At 41.2% G+C, this 14,959-nt stretch overlaps 1 protein-coding gene across 5 annotated transcripts in view; it reads left to right on the plus strand.

Moving 5' to 3' along the window:
* The window catches only part of zmiz1a (zinc finger, MIZ-type containing 1a), a 144,420-nt gene extending 130,059 nt beyond the window's left edge, over positions 1-14,361 (plus strand). For 3 of the 5 annotated variants that reach the window (XM_066678777.1, XM_066678779.1, XM_066678781.1), the window contains 18 exons: positions 1,277-1,412; positions 2,232-2,346; positions 2,474-2,691; positions 3,133-3,328; positions 3,437-3,727; positions 3,968-4,150; positions 4,236-4,304; positions 4,421-4,589; positions 4,812-4,953; positions 5,856-6,066; positions 6,387-6,492; positions 7,119-7,279; positions 7,866-7,933; positions 8,012-8,080; positions 8,203-8,453; positions 8,681-8,847; positions 9,683-9,940; positions 11,131-14,361. In XM_066678777.1, coding sequence (XP_066534874.1) covers positions 1,277-1,412; positions 2,232-2,346; positions 2,474-2,691; positions 3,133-3,328; positions 3,437-3,727; positions 3,968-4,150; positions 4,236-4,304; positions 4,421-4,589; positions 4,812-4,953; positions 5,856-6,066; positions 6,387-6,492; positions 7,119-7,279; positions 7,866-7,933; positions 8,012-8,080; positions 8,203-8,453; positions 8,681-8,847; positions 9,683-9,940; positions 11,131-11,238 — 2,918 coding nt within the window. In that variant the 3' untranslated portion in view covers positions 11,239-14,361. The remainder of the gene's footprint in view (positions 1-1,276; positions 1,413-2,231; positions 2,347-2,473; positions 2,692-3,132; positions 3,329-3,436; positions 3,728-3,967; positions 4,151-4,235; positions 4,305-4,420; positions 4,590-4,811; positions 4,954-5,855; positions 6,067-6,386; positions 6,493-7,118; positions 7,280-7,865; positions 7,934-8,011; positions 8,081-8,202; positions 8,454-8,680; positions 8,848-9,682; positions 9,941-11,130) is intronic. The other 2 variants (XM_066678778.1, XM_066678780.1) reach the window with 1 other exon arrangement.
* Positions 14,362-14,959: the final 598 nt, after the last annotated feature.

Consider the following 14,959-nt stretch of genomic DNA (forward strand, 5'->3'; position numbering starts at 1 on the left):
CATTTTGGATTAAAGGGAATATTTTATGGGGTCCCTTTGCAGAATCTATTTGATGGTGGAGAAAGACTGCACCAGCAATGCACTTCATGCCTTTTGTTCATGCTCTGTCTGTGTGGTACCGTCATGAAGAGAACATATCTACATTTTCTCATTCTCCTCTTCATCACACACACACAGGTGTGTGTGTGTGTGATAGAGTGTGTATGAAAGACTACTCACAGAGGGTCCAGAGACCACTCTAGAGCCCTAGGAGACTGAGCTATGGAAGTGTAGGTTAGCTGCAGCACTGGCAGATTTGACTGTGTGCCAACACCTGCCTTTCTCAATCCACTCCATCACTATAGCAAAAGACTTTACTCCCCATCTCCCAAAAGCAGTGAAGTGCTGCCATAGCTCGTCGCTTGCATGATTCACCATCTTCAGCTCTGATTCTCATCTCCCCTCTCACTCTCTCTCCCTCTCTCTCTCTCACCCCCCTCTCTCCCTATCTGCCTTTTCATCCTCCCACCATGTGAAGGAAAGAGCAGTCTTTTGTAGTAGGATCACTGCTTACTATGCACTGCAGATGAAAAGCATATGATCCTGAGAGAGGCATGCTGACATGGCCCTAAGTGCTCGGGAAAACACAGGACTGCACTGCCCTCCGGTGGTCAAGGTTCAAAACTGCTAAAGCGTGTTTTTTTTTTTTTTTTTTTTTTTTTTTTTTTTTTTTGTTGTCAGTGAAGGATTCATGTCTCTCTAGATTGTGTTCCAGCTGATTTATTTTCATCACCTTTCCAGACATGGCTGTACTTGTTTCATGTTACAGTCTTATATTTGAAAATTTGAAAATGCAGGTTGTGAGCTGTGTGTGGGAAAAGTGTCTTTATTAGTTCTGGGAATAAGTGGTTGACAATGGGGCAAAAATATAATGTTATTATCCTTAAAGACACTTTGCCTATACACAATGTATTTGTCACAGTATTTTGACATGAAAAAGCAATGCTCTAATCACATCTTAAAGAATCTGGAACTGCATTGCACATGCAGCCTGAATAATTATAGTTAATTATAATGCAAAATGCTGTTGGTCAATGTTCCTTAAAATAGACAATATCCAGGCTATAGTCGTTAAATATATTGTTGATCACAATTCCACAATAGATCCGTTAAAACATAAATTGAACATATATTATTAGCACAGATTATACAGATGAAGAAAAGAGATTTTCAGCTAAGTTTATAAATCTTGGTTCTGTAGATTAATGCCAGTCTTTCTCTTTCCTTCTCTCTGTAGCTTTGCTGTCATCCTGGTGTGAGGAGCTGGGTCGACTACTTCTCCTGCGGCACCAGAAGAGTCGGCAGAGCGAGCCCCAGGGCAAAGTGCCCATGCAGCCGCCCATGAACTCCATGAAGCCCTCACTCTCCCACAGGTCAGTGCACACTGGCCAGACAAAAGCCCAGTTCTGCAGACGGCTAGCCTGCCTCTCTCTGGACTTGCTCCAAGCACTGTGACAACCACTGCTCTGAACCTGTTGCCCCTAGAGCTTCGGCTTCGGAACAAGGACACTAAGCTTAAAGCTATTCTTGCAGTGTGTTGTACTCCTGTTCGAAATGAGACGTCCTTTTAAATACAGAGCACTTGAACTGTACTTAAAGACTGCTCATTTACTTGGCTCCCACTGTTACCACCAATAGCTTGTACTCAGTCTTTTCCAAGACACCAGCAGTCAAGGTTTTGTGATCTGTGCTGTGTAAACATTAAATCACCGTTGGCTATCAAAGTCATCTAACAATCTCAAGACTCCAAGGCATGGAAGGAAAACATTTCAGTGATGCTTCATTTTCATTTAAACTTTGCTCTAAATAAGTCACTAAAGGATTTGGGCCTGTGGAGTTGCTTGTTGACAGAGTGCCAGAGAAAGGGCCTCTAGGGTGTCCAAGCAGAGGAGAAGCACGAGCTCAATGAAGTTATGTTTAATAGAACATTCTGTGCTCGGATCCCATGCCTGAGCTGTGATTGGTTGCCAGAGAAAGTCTCCCTGGCGAATCCAGCAGCTTCGATTCCATGGAAAACAATGTCCTCCATTCAGCAGAGAATTCTTCCACAAGGCAGTAAACCTCCCTGAAGCTGCCCCTCAGTGCTTTAGGCTCCAGTGTACAAAGCAGACATTTGAACTTTCTGATCCTAGATACAGTATGAGGAGTTTGTATGTCAGCTGACTGATCTGATGCTGCTGTTTGATTTTCAGTGATGGGCCCTTTCCATATGACTCCGTTCCGTGGCAGCAGAACACCAACCAGGCCCCAGGCTCGTTATCGGTGGTCACGACGGTGTGGGGGGTTACCAACACATCTCAAAGCCAGGTGAGACATGGAAGCAAATAGTACTTGTGCTAATATTCTAAATACTCCAATTTCAAGACCTGTGTTTCACATTTAGTAACAGCTAAATGACAGCTGAAGGTTTTGTAATCCTGTTATTTTGATTTAGGTATTGGGTAACCCTATGGCCAACACCAACAACCCCATGAACCCTGGGGGCAATGGAATAGGGACGGGCATATCGGCCAGCAACCCAGGGATCAACTCTCCTCAGTTCCCTGGCCAACAGCAACAGTTCTCAGCCAAAGGAGGCTCCAACCAGGCCTACATGCAGCAGGGCATGTACGGACGAGCTGGACACCCTGGAGCTGGAGGCTTCAGTGGGAGGTGAATGTTCAAAGCCCTAGCATTGACAAATCAGCCTAGCAGTTCCAGACACTCTGATGGGAAGATACTGTCTAGAGAGAGGAGACTTTCCTTGCTCGATTCCCTGAGAAATTCAATAAACTTGGGCAGTGAGTCCTCCATTAGTGATATTTGATATTTGATTATGATGCCAAGCCAACACTTAGCTCAGGGATCTAAGACTTCCAGGAGTTTTCTCAAAAGAGATGATATCACCTTCACATAGTGCCAAGCAGACAGAGAGAGTTTAATGATCAAGAAGGTAGTATCTAGAGATCTAATACAGAGACAGTGATCAGTACATTATAATTATTATTATGTTTTTTATCTAAAAGGAAGGCATTCAAATATTGTGATTATTGACTGTATTTTAGTTGTTTGCCAGTAAGTTGAGTTAAGCTGGTATTTTGTTTTTATTTGCAGCTACCCGGGTGGTCCAAATGCTCCAGGTGGTATAGGCATGCCCCCTCACACCCGGCCACCGTCGGACTTTACCCAGCCTGCTGCTGCCGCTGCCGCCGCCGCTGTTGCTGCAGCTGCCGCAACGGCAACAGCCACAGCCACAGCCACGGTAGCTGCCCTGCAGGAGACCAACAAGGACATGAACCAGTACGGCCAGGTGGGTAATGTCCATGCAGCCCATCTATTGGCACGAAGCCAGACTGAAACAGAGCTGCTAATCTATCAGTTCAATTATCCACTAATCTCATTTCGCTCTTTTCTCCAGATGTGCTCCTCGTTTCAGATGGGACCCGCGCAAGGTTATAACAGCCAGTTCATGAACCAGCCTGGACCCCGGGGCCCTCCTGCCATGGGAGGAGGGATGAACCCAGCCGGTTTGGGAGCTGGCATAAATAGCTCCAACATGAGCGGACCACCAATGGGTATGAACCAGCCTCGAGCTCCAGGGATGGGACCCTTTGCAAGTCATGGGCAAAGGATGCCCCAGCAAGGCTATCCCGGCCCTAGGCCCCAGTCCATGCCCATGCAGGGCACCAAGAGGCCCTATCCTGGAGAGGTGAGAATGGTAGCGGAATGTGATGAAGCTTATTTCATTTCTCAAACTTGGTCATGACAAATGTCATGCTATTAAAGAGCTACTACTATTTGTAACAATGAGACGTATAGTTTTATGTCTGTGTAAACAGTTGTACTGTACATGATGTTGGTAACAAACATTTCTATCAGCTTCCATTAAATTGCTGTTTTAGTGTTTTTATTAATGTAATGCAATGATGGGTATAAATTCTCTCTTCAGCCCAACTATGGGGGCCAGCAGTTTGGACCTAATGGCCAGTTTCCTAACCAGCAAGGGCAGTACCCCAACCCTAATGCCTCCAGAGCACTGCCCTCACCCAATTACCCTGGTCAGAGAATGCCAGGCCAGCAGGGCACTGGCCAGTACCCACCTTCAGGGGTGGCCATGGGCCAGTACTATAAGGTAAACATGGTAGTACTGGACACGTAATAGAGTTACCATCATAATTTTGATTTCGCACCTGAACATGTTATTATTTGGTCTACAGCAGGAGCCATTTAACGGTCAGAATAACAATTTCTCTGGTGGAGGTTATGCCTACAGTCAAGGCAATGGGGTAAGCCTGTCTCTTCTACCTCTGTTTTTTTAATTTTATGTTGTTTTGGTTTATTGATACCTCAGTATCAATATGCATTGATTGGATGTTTTGGGTTTTATCTGTTTTTCTAATAGCCTCCTCGGCAAGTTGTGAACTACCCTCATTCACCTGTTCCCGGGAACCCAACACCTCCAATGACTCCTGGAAGCAGTATTCCTCCATATCTCTCACCCAACCAGGACGTCAAGCCTCCGTTCCCGCCTGACATGAAACCAAACATGACATCCCTGCCTCCTCCACCAAGTGAGTGCCACAGAAATAAGACCACAAATTGTTTTAGTCCTGCTGCTTGTGTATTTAGTAAATACTCAGTCACAGTATCATCATTTCAGTGGAAAACCCTGTGACTCCAAAGACATAATCCTTGGCATTCCAGCTGTTTACGCTTGTTTAAAAGTACAAGCTTAGACTCCCCTGTTGACACATTATGTGTATGTGTGACTTAATGATTTGTGCTGGTTTTAGCCAACCCCAACGAAGAGCTGCGGCTCACCTTCCCCGTGCGAGACGGAGTGGTGCTGGAGCCCTTCAGACTGGAACACAATCTGGCTGTCAGCAACCATGTCTTCCATCTGCGTCCCTCCGTCCACCAGACCCTCATGTGGAGGTGTGTGTTGTAGTTCATACTACGTCAGGGATTCTGCAACACTGCTCATTTTAAGTTATGTAATGGCTGTGTTGGATGTGCTAAAAATGTGTTGGATACAGTCAGGCTTGTTTTATTTTTTGATATTTAAATTTACTTAACACAATAATGGCTCATTATATTTGGATTTAATCATCAAAATAATGCCAAATCCAGTGCTTTTTGTTCTCTTGTGGCTTTAACACTCATCGCTCCAGGCAACAAATCATTATTAAAGTGAAACATGCTTTTTCAAACAAGGGAGACAATTTCAGGAAAGTGAGTAAAGGGTGTTACATAATAATAAGGACAGCTTTGAGGCTCTTCTTAACAATGGCAAAAGGTGTCCTTATTTCAAGCAGATTATCTTTCGAAATGTTGCCTTTGTGTGGGATGTGTAATAAACACCTGTAAATATTAAATATGTTCTGTATTTTCAGCTCACGTACTGTATGTGAGGGGAACATAGGCTCATATGAAACCCAGTGTTGACTATTGGGGGAAAGAGTGATAACCCTTGAAAAATGAGCTGAATATATATACTCACTTTCATATTGTGTGGCGTATTTTTTATACTAAACTTCTGAGATATGGGCCTGTTTTTTTTAATCTGGTTCATTAGCTTTATCTGAAAATATGTGATGTTTTTTCAGGGGGGGCATATCTGACTGTTAGGGGTTTGATAAATGAAAAAGCATAAAAAAAGATGAAAATTCTCTTCAGGACTATTAGTTAGGACATTAAAACTCCTGTAATGCGGACAATGCATTGTTCATCACCATTGTAACTATGAACATTCAACTCAGTGCACTGTTGTCCATTTAACAATTTAAGCATGAAACGAGTGACTTGGTGTTAAGCAGTTAATCGATTGTTTGCGTCAGGTCTGACCTGGAGCTTCAGTTTAAGTGCTACCACCATGAGGATCGGCAGATGAACACAAACTGGCCAGCGTCTGTTCAGGTCAGCGTCAATGCCACCCCACTGACCATCGAGAGGGGAGACAACAAGACCTCCCACAAACCCCTGCACCTAAAACACGTGTGTCAGCCAGGGAGAAACACCATCCAGATCACAGTCACAGCCTGCTGCTGCGTGAGTACTGCTGCACTGCAACTAATGGCCATGTTCCTGAATAATGCATCGTCTCATTTAATGGCAGTGCTGGAGCACTCTTGTATAACATATGATACTAAATGAGATAACACTGATTTGCTTGAGCAGCTAGTGTAGGATCTTCTACTGTGTGTGTGTGTGTGTGTGTGTGTGTGTGTGTCTGGTATCGGTTACGAAGGGCTTCCGCTGGAAAAGCAAACACACTGTAGAGATATCATTATCCCAGGGCACTAATGCAGAGATTTGATGATGTGGGGGGCTCGCTGGTGTGTGTTAACACGTGTCTGTTCTTGTTCCAGTCGCACTTGTTCGTGCTGCAGCTGGTGCACAGGCCGTCAGTGAGATCCGTCCTGCAGGGCCTACTGAAGAAAAGGCTCCTGCCTGCAGAACATTGTATCACCAAAAGTAAGACCACACTCCAGTACGCCTTCTCAGAAAAAATCTCTAAAACTAAAAACATCCTCAACTTTCAGTATTGTAACGATCAGTGATATTTGGTGAATTGTATTCACGCATTTGTGCGTGGAATTAAAGCCAAAAATTCTCACACAATGCAACTTGAATTTTAATAATGCCTAATTTTGTGATTTCAAATCTGTAGCTCTGTGTGTATATGTATGCATATATGTATATGTCTTTGTAATAGAGGTATATGAAAATATTGGTATTTATTTCTTGGGCTAGAAAAGTAAAAATATAGTGTAGCTACAGTCAAATTATGGCCGTGCCCACCACTCCACTTACCAACCGTAAGAATTCTCCAGCCGTCCTTCGTGTAAGTGAATATAAATGCAGAATTCTGCTATTTAATTTAATCCAGGAGAGGATAGTCCCCCTTTTGAGTCTTGGTTTGTACACACTAAGAAAACGGTCAGTGTTTTTACTGCCTCTGAGTTGGTCCACTTACTCGTTAGAAGTTTCAGCGTATGTAAATAATCACATTTTGAATTTCAGTGTATGTAAATAATACAATTTAACTTGAACTTTCTTACTGTATGTGCTAGTGTCTGACTCTTCTTCTCTGTGTGCAGTAAAGAGGAATTTCAGTAGCGTAGCAGCATCCTCTGGGAACGCCACTCTGAATGGAGAGGATGGGGTGGAGCAGACAGCCATTAAAGTGTCTCTCAAGTGTCCCATCACGTTCCGGCGTATCCAGCTGCCCGCCCGGGGACACGATTGCAAGCATGTGCAGGTAGGGAAAGGAGTCAAGTCTGCTGGCTAAGTTCCACTGGGGAGGAATCATAAACTGCAAACTGTTGTCAAAATGGCTGCAGTTGGTTAGGAAATTATTTTAATTTGTTTAAATTAAGTCTAAATGTAATATATTGTTGCTGTCCAATTAAAAAGATGTATCTATATTTTTGCCAGTTTTTAGTTTTCTTCATTATTTGAGCACAGCAGCTGTCTTTCACATCGTGTGAAAATTTCATGATGATTTGACCAATAGAAAAGCTCCAGAATTACTTGGAATAAAATCTTTTTACAATGACTACTAATGAAAGCTAGGTACTAGACTACCAATGAAAGGTTTTCTCCTGTAAAGTTACTGTTTTGGGAGATATATGTTTTTAACTGGACAATGACAGTACATTCTAAATATACTCTGTACAGTCTTTTGCTCCTAAAAATATATCCCGTTTTATATAATTAAATATCAGTTCATATTTTAAACGTATGTAAAATTAGATGTATATTTAATGGAGCATTTGTTTTATTTTTTGACTCTGTCTTTCCTTATCAGGATAGATTTTTCCATAACGTATGCCTTTCACCCACAGTGTTTTGATCTGGAATCCTATCTGCAGCTGAACTGTGAGAGAGGAACGTGGAGGTGTCCCGTATGCAAGTATGTTCAAACCACAGTTGGACTGAAAATGTGTTTTTCTCTTTGGATGTAGTTTAACACGACTCACTCTGTCCTCAGTAAAACTGCGTTATTGGAGGGTCTGGAAGTGGACCAGTACATGTGGGGAATTCTCAATGCCATTCAAAAGTATGTATGAATTAAGTAAACACACTTAAGGACTGACACATTTTGTACCTTTAGTAGACATTTAGAACCACATGTCCACCAGAATTCCTGTTGAACGGAATCTCCTGTTTTTTCGCTTTTAGCTCGGAGTTCGAAGAGGTTACCATCGACCCTACGTGTAGTTGGCGGCCTGTACCCATAAAGTCCGACCTGCACATAAAGGAGGATCCAGACGGCCCTCTGGCCAAACGCTTTAAGACCATGAGCCCCAGCCAGATGATCATGCCTAATGTGATGGATATGATCGCACAGCTGGGGCCAGGACCCTCACCCTATACCTCCCTCCCCCCACAGCATGGAGGGAACAGCACAGAGTATGGGGGCCAAGGTAGAGGTCAGCAGCCCAGCCGGCTCCAAATTTTCACTCTGTCTACCTTAGGAAAAATAGCCTTAAACATTTTACAAGGTCTTCTTTTCTGAGAGCTTCCGACTGTTTTTTATGTCAAAGTCATAACAGTCAGATAGACTTATGCCTTCAGATTTTTTAAAAGGCTGACCCATGCACCTCTTTCTCTGGCTGAAGTAAAGTTTCTCAAGTGCTCTTCTCTGTTTTCTTTGCAGGCAATAGTTACCAGGGCCATGGAAACTTTGACTTTCCCCATGGTAATTCTGGTGGAGGAGCTCCTATGAATGATTTCATGCACGGGCCACAGCTCTCCCACCCTCCAGATGTGCCCAACAACCTCATGGGCCCAGAAAAACCCCTTGGCCATGGCATGCCTGACTCGGTAAGACAGCACAAGTCCAGATCTTGACGTCAGGTCCAGCCTCACAGTTTTCAGTCAAGCAGTGTTTAATATAAACACTCTGAAGCTTGTTTTTCATTCAAACACGAAGAGTCACCCAAGCCCTTCTCTCTGTTAACATAACATAATTGATATTCTTACAACATCAACATGCTCTCCATATTAATTTCTGGCACTTGATCAAGATGAACGCCTTTGTACTGATTACAGATGTGTCATTTTAATGACACTTTAATGATTACTATTTAAATGTTTGGCGTCACTTCCATGATATTGAGATGTTCGTAATTCATTGATTTATATGGAGTAATAGGGCATATACTGTATATATGTTTTGTAGATACAAATATTTTACTCAATTTATCAATTATTTTAACAACAACAGACTGCCTCAACATTCCATCACCACTTTTAAAATGGAGGCATTTTAAATGTTACTTTTCTAATTATTTCATTGTTGCTTCATTGACTGTTATTCACAGTTATATTAGAATAACCAACAGCTCTGTTCACCATTTTCAGGAAAGTTTTCCTTCGTTAATTTGAAATGTGTAAAATTTCCAATTAATTTTCAATATTTGCTGTTTCCATCAATGTGTATAAAAGTATGATGGTGAAAACACAGAAAATGTGATATGCTCTGATGTTGATTTTGCATTGCTCTTGTGGCACTCCAAACAGTGTGTGTGTGTGTGTGTGTGTGTGTGTGTGTGTGTGTTTCTGGCTGTGACTCGATTGCTGTTCCATGCTCCAGGCTGCGCACATAGTGCCTCACTGCCTCCCACTTCCTCACTCACTGCTTCTCTCTCTCCTGTAGATGCCTCATCCTGTGAGCGCTGAGCAGTCCCATGCTTCCATGCAGCCTGGCATGCACGCATCCCCCCACCCCAACAGCCAATCAGCACAGCCTTTACATCACAGCGGCCCCCCATCTTCTCAGCCCCCTCGCCAAGCTCCTCCCCCACCGCAGCAGCCTGGCCCCAACAGCCATCCGCACCCTGACATGTCCTTCAACCCTGCCGCTGAGGGCCAAGTGGGTCAGGGGCCGGCAGATATGCCTGAGCCCTCTCTGGATGTGAGTAACCACACCACATACTGGAGTGATGCTTTACTCTTTTCTCTGCTCTGTAGGATGTAGGGCTGCACAATATATCGTTTCAACATCATCATGGAGCAGGTGCAGTGGGTCATTTCTGTACGTTTCTGGCAAATACTGCAGTACATATTCATTTATTGTCTGTGACCACTTATCCAGTTTCGGGTGGGTACCGAGCAAGGAACGATAATTATTTCAGTGTCAGTGTATTCAAGAATCATTCAGCCCTATTATGAGGGGTTATAAAATATTGCTAAAGCATGGTGAGCTTGTATGCTTTGCTCATTTAAAATACTTTTAAAAAAATAATAAATAAATAAAATAAGACATAACACGTTACATTTCACAGTGGATATTAAGCCGAGGCGATCAAATGATACAAAGTTAAATGTTATTTCAGTTAAATGTTAATGCTGTTCTGTTCTTCAGACAGAAATAAAACTTTGGCACAGTGGGTTGTGATATGAACCTTGTGTTCGTTACACGGAGAGGGAGAATGAGTCTAGTTATTCACTACTTCAGGGGTCCTCAAACCTTTTTAACCAAAGTTCTAGCCCATGGTTTGTCAGTCTTCGGGGGGCTGGATTACAGTTGAAAATCCTATTTAACCTGTTATAAGTTATAAATATTTAGGAATTAAAGTCATAATACTAGGCCTCTTGTTCCTTTGTGCATCTACATGCCATTTTACGGTAGAAGTGTGTGAGCTTCCTGGGAAACCTGCTTCTCACTGAAATTTGCAGATATTTAACCTCCCAAAGAAGTGGAGTAAGGTGACCCCTAAAATGCTCTTGTGGTTATTTTTTTTGTTTTTACTCTTTTTTTCACTATAGCTAATGTTAGTATTGTTAGCTTAAAGTACAGTGGCCAGGCCATGACATAGTACAAGGGGTTAGATCATGCACACCACTCTCTTAAGGCTATGGTTGCCCCTTATGAACATGAAATAAACATACACAATAAACGTACCTTGGTCATTCATTTTCCTGTTTTTATTTAGATTACCAGATTTTTTTTTCAGAATTTATACCCAGTTGTGATTATTATTAAAATATAGTAAATATATACGAATACACTTTTTTGCCATATTTGCTGAGCTGTTTTTGATATTAAGCTCACAGTTGAAACATTGTCTTTGTGCTTTCTAACATTTGTCTTGTCGTCTGCAGCTGCTGCCTGAGCTGGCAAACCCAGATGAGTTACTGTCGTACCTTGACCCTCCTGACCTCCCAAGCAACAGCAATGACGATCTGCTCTCTCTCTTTGAAAACAACTGACTTTCCTAATCCTCCTTTACTCGAGGCACTGACATGTTTGCCTGTCAGGAGTGGAGATGCACTCTGAGCACCAGTCCAGTACTTTACAAGCGCAAAACACTCTTCCTTCCTCTGCCTCTTACCCTGTAAATATCTCACTCTTTTATGGACGTCCTTTTCCACACATGTAAGGCAGCCATGTTGGTTGGCACTAAAGTGATATCTTTCAGTACTAATATGAAAAAAAAGACTGTGCAGCTATAATCAGTTCATATGAATATATATGTCACACAGGACTGTTTGTGTGCTCACTAGGAAAGTGTTGTAGCATTTTTTTAATTCAGATTTTTTTTTCTTTTTGTGAAAAGCAAGACCTGAATAGAAAAAAAAAACTTCCTGTAACTGGCGCGTGTGTGTCCACAAGCTCTGAGATTTGTTCTTCCAAGCTTTACCGCCATTGCTTCCTATTTAACCCCCATCTAGCATTTTTCGCTAGATGTCCACACCGTTTGTCTGTCCCAGTCACTTGGAAAAAGCACAATAAAATTCAGCAGTCTGCAAAAGGAAGAGTGCAAAGGAAACATCAAAGGGAAGAATGTTTGCATCACACTCGTGGAGAGGATTCGCATCAGAGTGATCTGCTTGTCCCCATCAGAGACTAATGGTGGGATTCGCAAGTCCATCGACACTCATACGTGGAACATGTGAACGTGTGCCCTCCTAGGAAACTCCTTTAGCACAGCATATCATATATCACCACTACCATCATTATCACTCATGTGTGTTCCGTTCAAAGTAAAACTACTTCATAAGGTGTTATGAAAATTCCATTTTTAACGTTTTATTTTTCATACAAACATGCAAATACTGTATGCCTGATTATATCCAGTAATTACCAGCACTGTACCTCCTTCACAAAATCTCTCCATCATCAGAGTGCTGTGGAACCAAACTGAATGGGTAAAGCAATTCATTTTGAAAAGTAAAAATGACTGCAATCACTATTTATAAGAGTAGCTTATAACATCTAAGTGTTACAGCATCCTGAACCCTCTTATCAGCTGTTTGTTCCAGGGTTCTCTTTTCCCATTAATGCATGAGCTTAGTCCCTCCCAGGCTTTGTGATGTCTTTCAACCCAGTCATGACAAGACTGCATACAGTGTGTTTTAATGTGCACTTGTGCCAATCACCCCTGGTTTTCGTGATAGAAACAAGTGTTGGTTTTGTTTCATTTTTAAATCAGTGCTTTCAGACGTGTTCCTCTGTCCCGTTTCTATTCGACATTTTAAACACAACTGCGATCACATAAAGGATTATGTTGGTTATGCACAATATATTGTTCATGCTATGATTACTGTTTTTCCCCTGTTGTTGTAACTCTAAATGTACAGTGTATGTGCGTTTATTACAATATGGCCATGTACTACCAAAGTCCTGTGTTGTGATGGGAGGAGGTGACCCAAACATCTTAGCGAGGTGATATGCGGATATTGTGATTATCAAAGCATGAGACATCTTCAGGTCCAGCAAGGCATTTGCCTAACGGTATATAGTTATGATAATGGTATTGTACGGTCCAGTAGGTTTTTACAGTCATTTCTTCATTTGTAGATGTCACATGAGGACGTATTTACATTATGTTTGCTGTAAACCATCAGAAACCATGCTTTAACCAGACATTTTACAAACCACACCCAGGGCAAAAAAGGTAATCAAAAAAGACTAAAAAAAAAAAAAAGAATGCCCAAATTTATTTTACACAGGCGCTTAGACCATGCAACTCAGAAAAAGGAGTCACTTTACACAACACACCTCACACATCACAATACTGTGTTCATTTTACAAAGAAAAATGCTTTGCCCCCAACCACCCACCCTTTTAAAATAATTTATACCCTTGGTTAATAATCAAAATGTACTGTATGTTTGCATTATGTTCTGATGTTTTCATGATATATTATTTTGTGCTGGAGCAATAATGTCACTTGTTTGAGCTTACAACTGAAAACCATTCACAATCTGATTTGTTAGATGCATATTTACCCCATTTATGTTTTTTTTTAATTTTAAATTATTTTGTATTACGATTTTTGTGCTCAATTATGTACAGACCTTTTGTTTGTTGTTGACATATTTGAACTCCTTCAGAACAGGACAATGTGGTTATCCATTTGTATATCTTCTTTTTTTTTTTTTAAATGATGCACTGCCACATTTATGTTCCCACGTTCTACACACACAAACTGAACTGCAGTCTCCGCTTCCACTGGGTCACACTTCAGGTTGAGTGTAGTTCATGCTGTAGACCTGCACACCTGTAGTTTGTACAGTCTTTGAGAAGAAAGCGTAATCTGAGGTGGAGATGGTTACGGAGAGATGAGTCAGACGTCCCCTACTCAGTCACAGTCTCGATGGGAAACTGGTCTGAAAAATAGAGCAGGAGCAGGGGACAATAAGGGATGCATGTAAATATGTAAATGACAAATAGAGACACGTTAACAGAAATGTATTCATTTTCCCCAGGGGAATGTGCATTGTGTATTTAGAATTTGTAAAGCTTGCATCCTCCTAACAGACTCGAATTGGGTAAAATGAATCTGTGTTTGTTAGCGTCTGTGGAACCTCTCGCCATTTTTTCCACTTGTGTAAAATATTTCCAGCCCTCCTTGTCAGGGGAAATGGGGGGTAATGAGACACATTTGTTTTACCTTTGTGTAATATTTAGCTTATGTGTATTGCTCCATTACCTGTGTACTCTATAAGGTGCTACAAAAGAAAAAAAAAACATCATGAAAAAAAATCCCGGGGAATAATTTGGAGGTTAGGGACATGGTGCCAGAAGTGGTTCCAAAAGATTGTAACCAAATTCATAGTTTGTACAATTTTGATATCACGATCAGAGAAAAAAAGGTACAATCTGAGGTGATTGGCACCTAAAGTGGCAGTTGTCTTTTAGTTTGTACATTCTGTGTACAATCATTTCATATTTTAAACTGTTCAGAAGAAGAAAAAAACTAATTGTGATTTTTAGTCTTGCAAAACTGTATGTAGTTAGATGCTGTGACATCCTAATATTTATCTAATAAATATGTATTCAGATGAAACACAGTCACTGGTTTGTTGAAATATTTTTTATGATGGACAAGACAGCAATCATTTAATATTAAATGGTCCATATCATACATTTTCCTGTATTTTATTGTTTTCTTATCATTTACTCCAAGTCATATTTATGATATTTGTGAGAGTTTATTTACCTTTGTTCTAATGTTCTTTATTTGAGCCTAAACAGAGCTCTATATGAATGGCCAAAGCGTGAATGTGGTGGTGATCACATACACAGTCGATTCATAGGCGGTTTGTAGTTTCAAGTTTGGTTTAGAGGAGTTTCTATGTTTTTAACGTTTAGTCTTATTTGCAAACTACAAGTCCATTCTAAAATTTAGTATATTTTCATGTTATGGGTAATTTAAAGACTTCACAGGTCAGAAATAATAACACATGGGCAGAATTTAACAAATTTCATTTTCCTTGCTCACTCTTGGGTTTAATCAGGGACATGAAATAACAGATTTGTTTTAAAAGACCTACAGTCAGATTACTTTTAATAATAAATTCCTCTAGATTATTAGCAATATAATTATGATATAATTAAGTCATATTAGCTTTAATCAATCACAATCCATTCATTATCTGTAAGCGCTTATCCAGTTCAGAGTCACGGTGGGTCCAGAGCCTACCT

This window comes from Hoplias malabaricus, chromosome 8 (assembly GCF_029633855.1).
Source record: "Hoplias malabaricus isolate fHopMal1 chromosome 8, fHopMal1.hap1, whole genome shotgun sequence".
NCBI lineage: Eukaryota > Metazoa > Chordata > Actinopteri > Characiformes > Erythrinidae > Hoplias > Hoplias malabaricus.